General features: G+C 36.9%; 1 protein-coding gene across 1 annotated transcript; it reads right to left on the bottom strand.

Annotated features, from left to right (window-relative positions):
- Nucleotides 1-5,130: 5,130 nt before the first annotated feature.
- On the bottom strand, nt 5,131-6,043 carry LOC134685225 (metaxin-2-like). Its single transcript, XM_063544745.1, has one exon. The coding sequence runs from the start codon at nt 5,978-5,980 to the stop codon at nt 5,195-5,197; it is 786 nt and encodes a 261-aa protein (XP_063400815.1). The 5' UTR covers nt 5,981-6,043; the 3' UTR covers nt 5,131-5,194.
- Between the last annotated feature and the right edge of the window lie 5,178 nt (nt 6,044-11,221).

Here is an 11,221-nt window from a genome sequence, read left to right as displayed (position 1 = left end):
TCATTTTCATGGTAACAGGTTCTGTCCATTTTCAGATACTATAGATATAGTTAAAAGCAATTGGTCAACTATATTTTGTGTATGGAATGATTGTAAGATAAACATATCTAGTAGAGTTCATCTGACCGTGGCCTCATTTTAATGGTTCACCAGTCAATATGACGTTTTCACGGTTATATTTGTTGTTTTCAGATACAATTCTCAATATATGCCATCTGTATTTGGTGTATGGTGGACATATTGTCTTAATATAGGATTTATTATTCAATGCATATGCTGAATTACGGTCTGTTTCTCCGGACATATATGTGTATATGTCGGGTTTATCGTATACCTTTTTAAAAGAAATAGCAAAATTTCATTTGGTGAATGATTTGGAATCTAATATTCATGATTTATTATTTTAAAGGAGTGCAACATTATAGTTACACTGAAACTCATTTTAATCATAATGGAGTTTTTTGAGGAGTTCCACAAAGTTTCGCATGGTCATCTCCTTTATAAGCTTCTATGGCATACACAATGACACACTTAATCTTCCTTCTCTGTTACACCCCAAAGAACACTATGGCATACACAATGACACACTTAATCTTTCTTCTCTGGTGCACCCCAAAGAACAGTATTAGGACCAATACTATGGCATACACAATGACACACTTAATCTTCCTTCTCTGGTGCACCACAAAGAACAGTATTAGGACCAATACTATGGCATACACAATGACACACTTAATCTTCCTTCTCTGGTGCACCCCAAAAAACAGTAGTAGGACCAATATATGGCATACGCAATGACACACTTAATCTTCCTTCTCTGTTGCACCCCAAAGAACAGTATTAGGACCAATACTATGGCATCCACAATGACACACTTAATCTTCCTTCTCTGGTGCACCCCAAAAAACAGTATTAGGACCAATACTATGGCATCCACAATGACACACTTAATCTTCCTTCTCTGGTGCACCCCAAAGAACAGTATTAGGACCAATACTATGGCATACACAATGACACACTTAATCTTCCTTCTCTGGTGCACCCCAAAGAACAGTATTAGGACAAATACTATGGGATACACAATGACACACTTAATCTTCCTTCTCTGTTACACCCCAAAGAACACTATGGCATACACAATGACACACTTAATCTTCCGTCTCTGGTGCACCCCAAAGAAGTATCCGGACCAATAATACGGCATACACAATGACACACTTAATCTTCCTTCTGTGGTGCACCCCAAAGAACAGTATTAGGACCAATACTATGGCATACACAATGACACACTTAATCTTCCTTCTCTGTTACACCCAAAGAACACTATGGCATACACAATGACACACTTAATCTTCCTTCTCTGTTACACCCCAAAGAACACTATGGCATACACAATGACACACTTAATCTTCCTTCTCTGGTGCACCCCAAAGAACAGTATTAGGACCAATACTATGGCATACACAATGACACACTTAATCTTCCTTCTCTGGTGCAACCCAAAGAACAGTATTAGGACCAATACTATGGCATACACAATGACACACTTAATCTTCCTTCTCTGTTACACCCCAAAGAACAGTATTAGGACCAACACTATGGCATACACAATGACATACTTAATCTTCCTCCTCTGGTGCACCCCAAAGAACAGTATTAGGACCAATACTATGGCATACACAATGACACACTTAATCTTCCTTCTCTGGTGCACCCCAAAGAACAGTATTCGGACTAATACTATGGCATACAAAATGACACACGTAATCTTCCTTCTCTGTTACACTCCAAAGAACACTATGGCATACACAATGACACACTAAATCTTCCTTCTCTGGTGCACCCCAAAGAACAGTATTAGGACCAATACTATGGCATACACAATGACACACTTAATCTTCCTTCTCTGGTGCACCCCAAAGAACAGTATTAGGACCAATACTATGGCATACACAATGACACACTCAATCTTCCTTCTCTGGTGCACCCCAAAGAACAGTAGTAGGACCAATACTATGGCATACACGATGACACACTAAATCTTCCTTCTCTGGTGCACCCCAAAGAACAGTATTAGGACCAATAATATGGCATACACAATGACACGCGTAATCTTCCCTCTCTGGTGCACCCCAAAGAACAGTATTAGGACCAATACTATGGCATACACAATGACACACTTAATCTTCCTTCTCTGGTGCACCCCAAAGAACAGTATTAGGACCAATACTATGGCATACACAATGACACACTTAATCTTCCTTCTCTGGTGCACCCCAAAGAACAGTATTAGGACCAATACTATGGCATACATAATGACACACGTAATCTTCCTTCTCTGGGGCACCCCAAAGAACAGTATCAGGACCAATATTATGGCATACACAATGACACACTTAATCTTCCTTCTCTGGTGCACCCCAAAGAACAGTATTAGGACCAATACTATGGCATACACAATGACACACGTAATCTTCCTTCTCTGGGGCACCCCAAAGAATTATAATTTCATTCGTTTAAACGGGCAGTGCATTAGAGTGAAATTAATTTCTCCTGGGTGTTTCATCATATGTAGCATAGAGGGCGTAATGTTTTCCCGCTTCAAAATTATTTTCGCGGTATTTCATTGCCTATGTTATCATTCAGCACGACATCGTCAATCTGAGCAGTCGAATATTCTTGGTAAATTTTAATTCTGGTTAAGTTTATTGCTTTTTATTTGGAGAGTTTTTTTTTGTGTCGATACTGATGTTTGAGTTATATATTATATGTGTAGATATATATGTATGTATTGAGATTATTTATCATTAAATATAGAGCATCGGCGTTGTCGTGCGACTATCCACTTTACAAAGTCTTTTGGTATTTATTATGGCGTTTATATGCAGAGTGTGTACATATATATATACTTGGATATTTGGTACAAGTATTGGTTATACTTGGATATTTGGTACAAGTTTTGATTATACTTGGATATTTGGTACAAGTATTGATTATACTTGTTTATTTGGTGCAAGTATTGGTTTTATGTCTACATTGATGGGTGGTTTATACCAGGAGAACAGTATTAGGACCAATACTATGGCATACACAATGACACACTTAATCTTCCTTCTCTGGTGCACCACAAAGAACAGTATTAGGACCAATACTATGGCATACACAATGACACACTTAATCTTCCTTCTCTGGTGCACCCCAAAAAACAGTAGTAGGACCAATATATGGCATACGCAATGACACACTTAATCTTCCTTCTCTGTTGCACCCCAAAGAACAGTATTAGGACCAATACTATGGCATCCACAATGACACACTTAATCTTCCTTCTCTGGTGCACCCCAAAAAACAGTATTAGGACCAATACTATGGCATCCACAATGACACACTTAATCTTCCTTCTCTGGTGCACCCCAAAGAACAGTATTAGGACCAATACTATGGCATACACAATGACACACTTAATCTTCCTTCTCTGGTGCACCCCAAAGAACAGTCTTAGGACCAATACTATGGCATACACAATGACACACTTAATCTTCCTTCTCTGGTGCACCCCAAAGAACAGTATTAGGACCAATATATGGGATACACAATGACACACTTAATCTTCCTTCTTTGGTGCACTCCAAAGAACAGTAGTAGGACCAATACTATGGGATACACAAAGACACACTTAATCTTCCTTCTCTGTTACACCCCAAAGAACAGTCTTAGGGCCAATATTATGGCATACACAATGACACATGTAATCTTCCTTCTCTGGTGCACTCCAAAGAACAGTAGTAGGACCAATACTATGGGATACACAATGACACACTTAATCTTCCTTCTCTGGTGCACCCCAAAGAACAGTCTTAGGACCAATACTATGGCATACACAATGACACACTTAATCTTCCTTCTCTGGTGCACCCCAAAGAACAGTATTAGGACCAACACTGTTTCTTACATGTGTCTATAAAAATGACCTCCCAGAATTTTACGACTCAAAAATCTTAGACATTCTAAAAATGGCAGATGACAGCATATTTTTTTATTTTTTCAGAGAAACATTATTCTGACTATGAAAGGGAGCAAATGAATCATACCATATCTTCTTTTTTATAGTTGCTACTTTTGTTACGAATAAATTGTTTGAACATGCATGACCTTTACAAAAACTTATTTAGAAGGGAGCTCCATGCATGACATGTATAGCTAGTAACAATACAGTTGTAAGGTTGTTTAAGATGGCATTTTTTCAGAAATAATAGACTCACTCATAGGGTCTTTGCATCAGAAATAAACACATTATTCTAAAAGTACATGTAGTTGTTGGCATGATACATACTAAGCCTATTGATGTTCTTCTTGTATATCTTATGATCATGATGATGGTTTGATTGTAAAGGGAGGGATTGTGCATGATTTTCATATGATCATGAAGATAAAGACATAATCTATCAATCAGTTTAATTGAGGTGAAGCTGGCATGTAAGTTAACTGCTAGTAGTTCCTTTTTCATTTATGTATCATCATTTTGCTTAGTTTTTTTTCTGTTTACTATTCTGACATTGGAGTCAGACTTCTTTTAAACTTAGTTTGTTTGTTTATTCTACATTTGGTAAAATGTATAGGCATGATAGGGGGAGGATTGAGATCTCACAAAACATGTTTAACACCTCCACATATACATATGTATGTACATGTACCTGTCCCAAAGCAGAAGCCTCTGGCCTTTGTAAGAATTGTATAGGGTTTTTTTTATAATTGAGGTTCATTCATATGTTAAATAGTTCAGTGTGATGTCTACCTCTGCTGATCTAGTACACATCAGGTGCTGGAATAGCTGGATATTTTGCTATGTTGGAGACCCTTAGGCTGTTTTTGCGCTTTTTGGTCAGATAGATGTCTCTTTGACACATTTCCTGTTTCCATTCTCAATTTCATGTAAAATGTTTTACACATGTAAAGACAATTCTAACAGTTCATCAAACATGTTGAAAACTTGATAATTTAACTGTAAGTTGGATAATAAAAAATAATATACAATTTTCATGTGTAACAAATCTATTTATGGATAAAGTAACACTCAATCAACATTCATATATCTAATTTGAATAGTGTAAACAATCTATGATTCACATGTAGATAATACATTTTTATTTGACAAAAATTGACCTGTCACAAGAACAATGTTATCAAACTGATATTAATTTTCTTGAATGTCTCTGTAAAATTCCCCTTCAATACGAGTACATAAGTCTACTAAATTCGTGTATTTTTGAATGATTCCTGTCAGTTTTGAATCTGGCAACCGAACAGTAATGAGATTATACAAATGTCCAAACACCAAAGCATCCAATTCTGTGGGCTTTTCACCAAAGAAATAAGTGTTCTTAGCTAAGCGATCAGACAGAGCCTGAAGACATGCCTTTATTTCATCAAGAACATTTTCTTTTGTCTTATCAATCCAACCACATGCATTCAATCTTGATTTCACCTCCATTTGTCTTTTCCATGGTAAAATCCAACTCAAAGGCCATGGGTGTACAGATCCATATCTTGGTCTTGTGGTTGAAGCAAATATATCTTTGTCTATCCATGACAAATACAATTCTGCGTTGTAAAGTACTGTATGGACCATAGTAATGTATGCTGTCATTTCTGATCGTTCGGTCTCATCCAAATGCGCACTTATAGACAACCCTCTCATATTTACATTTGCCACAATTGGGTTGAATTCTGCAACCAGAAACGCCCCCATCTTTAAGAATGGAACCCTTCCTGATGGGGACATTTCCTCTGCATTTGTTTTCAGTTGAAGATCAAACTTCAGGCCACTCATGCTCAGAAATGTACGCACTGCTAGACAATTAGAATAATCGGGCAGAGTAACTTGTTCGACCTGATATGGCTGAAAAAAGGCTACATCCTCAGGCCACTTTTCCGTCGCTCCAATTTTTAAATGCATAACATCTCCAACTAATGATGCCATGATAGTAAGTAACTTGTAGCAAAATCAGATTTTTTTTTGTATACAGGAAGTTGTCGTGGTGAAAGAATTTAAAAATCGGTTTGGTGTGTAATATTTCCGGAATCGGAACTATTAACTTTTTTTTTTAACTTGGACGTTCAGACGGGGCACAGACACCCGATTCGATGAAAATAAAATTACCTAAATATCTCAATATTAAAGAAAATATAGGTATTTGATATTCAAAGAAAATTGTGGAGACGAGTGAGACATATTCTTCGGTTTCGCCATGTTACTTGCTAAGCGGATTTGCAGAGCTAATTTTCGGTATTATATATGTCTCTGGTACATTTTATAAAAGCATGGATAACATCCAAGGTATAAGATTGCACGGCAAAAGTTTTACAAAATCAAATACGAAAAATTGGGGGATCGCATACGTATCAGTGGCGGATCCAAGGGGGGGGGGGTCCGGGGGGTTGGACCGCCTTTTTTTGGACGATCAATGCATTTGAATGGGGACATGTGTTTGGAACTCACCACCCTTTGTCCTGGTTTGAGAACCCCCTTTTTAAATGACCGATTCGCCCCTGCGTAAACGAAATATTGTAAAACGTACGGTTTGTGACTGAATGATATGTTTTATTTTATCAAGTATTTGGGAAAAATACGTAAAGAGTAAAAAAATAATTATCTGCTATAAAAATAATGATAAAAAGTCCGAAACTAAATAATAAATAAATAAATAAATAGCAGTTAACTTATTCTTTAATAAATCGTTTGAATTATTCAATTAGGCCTTGTGTTGATTCAATGTTAAACATGATAAATACAAAAATCCACAATGAGCCTTTCCCCTCATACTCTCAATTTTGGTAATTTGGTGCTTGATAGAGAATTATAATATAACATGCAGTGCTAGGATTAGTTCCCTAAAAACAAATTTATAAATTTAGATATTGGTTAAAACAAATATAAATATGAACCAAATCAAGCACTTGGAGCCCCCCTTTTTTTGTGTAGGGTGCGCTCGACTTTAGTGACTAGGTTTTCTAATTTAAAGATTGTTGAACACTTTTTGTAAATAATAAAAGCTAGCACATCGCCGAAAATCAAGTGAGTAATCATAAAAAAATGTTTTAAATTCTATAACAAAAGTCTTTGGATTAAAGTCTGTGGATTTCCAACAAAAATCTTGTTTTTATTTGCCACAAAAATCCCTGTTTCTATTAAATGCTATGAAACAGTACTTAAAATGCTTAGCACGAAGATTCCCTGTGGTATATGAACAAAATGGCCCATCTCTATTATTCATTATCTTTAATTTTTTGATACTATTGCATATTATATTCATACCCGTAGCCAGGGGTCGTCCGAACCCCTACCCTCCCTTGAAAACAAATAAGCACTGTTAAAGTCAACGTTCTGTTCGAATTGTGACTGTCAAGGTCGAGTTCGCGAGTCCAAATAACCCCCTTTGAAAATTCCTGACTACGGGCCTGCTTTTCCGTTTTTTGTGATACCTCTTAAAGAGCACTGAAGGAGTACTTCAAGTAATTAAGAACACCCTAGTTAATCTCTGACGGATCTTAGTGGATTTATATTGCTATATATGGCTTTCCACAACTGCATTTGCTATATCGGTTCTCATGGGCGGATCCAGGATTTTGAAAAGGGGGGGCGAAGTTTTTAAATTCGTCCAGCGGAGCGAGGGGACAAATTTTGGGACCTTTTTTTGCGTAAAAAAAACACCATAAAATAAGTGCAATATGCACATTTAAAACGGTTCCTGGCGTGGGGCATGTATATTTTGTAGTTCCTGAAAAGTGTAAGGGTTGGACATTTTCGATGCTGTATTCTCCCTATTAATTGTCTATCGTAAAATGATAGTACGGATCTGGTAAATATGATGTGGGACTTTTCAATAAAAAAAAAAGACATGGACAATTCTCGCTGGTTTGTTGTAAGCTATTGTTATTAAAGTTATCATAACCTCGCAGATTTCTTGTTGTAAACAAGAAATAAGTCGGGCTATTCGACGAAATTTACAATACGACGGACACGAGCTAAAAAAGACAAACTTTACCAAATCTTAATAATGGATTACTAAATCAATTCATTTAGACTGCCTCCTCAAATCAAATGGTTCGTACCTTATGCCCCAGTCCCACTAGACCACGATCGCACTTGATCTAAAATAAATTCAGTTCGTGGTGAGGTCATGGTACATGTATGAGCGGCGTGAAGATGTAAAGTTTCGTTGCTCTCACGATGCAATTACGTCCTCATTAGTCTTCTACAACGATCCCGCTACGATTATATCACGTTCTCACCGCGCTTATTCTGCGACCTCAGTACGCTTATCAAGATCTTACTACGCTCATCACGTCATCACTACGACCATACCACGAGTAATCCGATTGCAACACGATCCGTTAACACGCCGTCTGTTGCGATTATAGCACGTTCTTACCACGACTATACTACGTTCATATCGCGATCTTACTACGTTCTCAGCAATAACGTCACCATGGTGTTCCATATCAATACAGTTCCATTCCTACTACTTATGATTAATACGTAGATTTCTCGGAGATCAGTATTGCCACCAAAATCTACGAGAACACGCGGTCGTGGTCGTCAGTGGGGTTGATGTAGAGGCAGAGGGAGCTCTGATAGTAACGAATACTAATCAAACAGAGATGTCGGACTGACCAATCTAACCTAAATTACAACCTATTGCCCTGTCCATAAAGCTCAAATGACGATATTTTAGTGAAAGATAGCCGAGATGACACAGATGTGTCAATATATATAGGAAGACGTGGTATGAGTGCCAATGAGACAACTCTCCATCCAGCTAACAACTTATAAAAGTAGACCATTATAGGCCAAAGTACGGCCTTCAACACAGAGCCTTGGCTCACACCGAACAGCAAGCTATAAAGGGATAGACAAACAAAACCAGAAGAGATTTAATATATTTTATGAGAAAATGACAATGAGAATGATGGTCGTAGTACCAAACGTACGTAGTCAGGTCGTAAGAAGAGCGTGATGAGGACGACAAGGGCGTGCTAGAATCGTAAATGGTCTTGAACAGCGTGGTGTAAAAGTGGTATAGTCGTAGTGGAAGCGTAGATTGGTCGCTGTGAGAACGTGATCCCATCATGGTCGTAGTGAGGTCGTAATAACGTCGCTGTGAGATCGTAGCCCAGTCTCTCCTAATATAATCATCACGCTTTCGCCATGCTCTCGCTACGAACGCTCATCACGATCTTGAAGACCTCACAACGACCGTGATACGACCTTACTGCGATCTACACGATCGTACTACGATCATCTTAGTTTGCATTGGATTCACTGCAGATCGTGGTGCGATTGTGGCCTACTGGGATTGCGGTATTATACTTTAAATCTATCTAGAGCTTATACTAACTGGGGATCATTATTTAGCTGTTATTTTAAAATAGGATGCCGATCATGGGGCCTTACGAGTTAAACATGTTTTCGTAGGTAAATAATATTGCTGAGGAACTTTTTTTTTATAAGAGTGTACTAATATAGAGCATGACTGTTTGGTGGACTAATGAAATAGAAGTCAATACGTTCTTGCACTGTCTCAATCCTGTGTCGCCTTGGAGATGTTTAGATTGTCATGCGCAGCCTAAGCAATTTGTGAAAGTAATTTTAAATTTCAAAATGACTGAGTGACGTTTTTTCGACGCACTGGTCAACTCCACCACATGACTTTCAGTTAGTATGTACCAGCGAAAAATATCTTTATAAGTAAAGTATTGTCACATAAAATATATACACGGGAAATGACAAAGTTCACGCCGCCTAGTCTGATAAATCATTTTACAATTATTTTTTTTTTAAATCCAAGTACGCCCTCTACGCCCCCCTCTGGATCCGCCACTGGTGCTTGAGAACAGAATCCTGTTATGAGTCCCCCCTCCCTTATTATCACATATGTGTACCATATATTAAATACATTGTATATTGATATACCATATTTTTACTCTAAATATGCATGTTAACTATCAACGTGAATCTAGACTATAGAGTGAAGCTATAGTCGAGTTTCTTGTTGATAGTAAACATGCATATTAAGAGTAAAAATATGGTCTATCATATATACGTTTTTTTCCCCTTAAAACATGTTTACTTTTGTTGGTTTTTGAGTTATGGTTGTCTATAATTTCACAAATTCCTGTTGCATCTTTGTATATTTTTACCATGAATGGTAATCAAAGTGCTGTTAATCACTGAATGGTAAAGACTGCTTTAATTTATTCGTTGGTAGTAAAGTGGAAATTACGTTGTATATTGTATATATTATTGATTTAAGCTGATTAAACTACTATTCTGGACAAAGAAAGATAACTCCAATTTATTGTCTTGAAACTACAAAAATGCTTGTTTTTGCCCCTTTTTAGCCCTTCATTTCTAGACTGTTTGTCCCATAAGCCACAAAATATATCCCAACCTTCTTCTTATGGTATTAAACATTGTGGTACAATTTTAGAACAATTGAAATACTTATACAAAACTTTTTGTACTGACACTAGATAAATGCTTGTTTTGGGCTTCTTTGGGCCCCTTATTCATACACCTTAGGGACCATGACCCCCATTTTTTATCGAGGAGCAAGTGATGAGAACTTATTTTAATAAGATTGAGGGACAAACTCTTGTTAAAACTGTTTATTTGTGCAGATTAATAGCCTTGTCTTAAATACCTTTGATACAAATTTTTAAAAAGAGTGTTGAAAATAAACATGATAAAGAGTGCTTACAAATGCAATTTTCCATAGAATTCATATTTCAATGCTCTCCCTGTTGCTTTCTTACTATTTTGATCTGAGCATCACTGATAAGTCTGATGAAGATGAAATTCCCTTCTGGTGTAGCAAATTAAAAGCCTTGTAAGATATCTATCAAAGGCTCATAACTCCTGTAAAATGATAGATACAAGATACCTTTTTGTATACTCAAAACTCCTGTCCTGCCCTTTTTTTTTAATTTTATCCTAGCGGCTCCCCCTCCATAAAATGGTAACCCACTAAGATGGTAGCATCTGTTATTTTGAAATTAAATTTATGAATGTATCAAGAAGGCATGATTCTAAGAATTCTCCAAATCAAAGCTAGAATTTTGCAAAATTGAATTTGATATGTCTCTCATTACATTTGCCTAACTACTGTTTTAAATTTCCCAACCTACTTATAAACTTGTATAACTTGAATAACATTGTATA

Source organism: Mytilus trossulus, chromosome 9 (genome assembly GCF_036588685.1).
Source record: "Mytilus trossulus isolate FHL-02 chromosome 9, PNRI_Mtr1.1.1.hap1, whole genome shotgun sequence".
Lineage (NCBI taxonomy): Eukaryota > Metazoa > Mollusca > Bivalvia > Mytilida > Mytilidae > Mytilus > Mytilus trossulus.
This window is presented reverse-complemented; position numbering and strand designations above follow the sequence as displayed.

Bases quoted from the DNA above. Each gene is read 5' to 3' on its own strand.
- LOC134685225 (XM_063544745.1), bottom strand. From the start codon at position 5,980: ATGGCATCATTAGTTGGAGATGTTATGCATTTAAAAATTGGAGCGACG.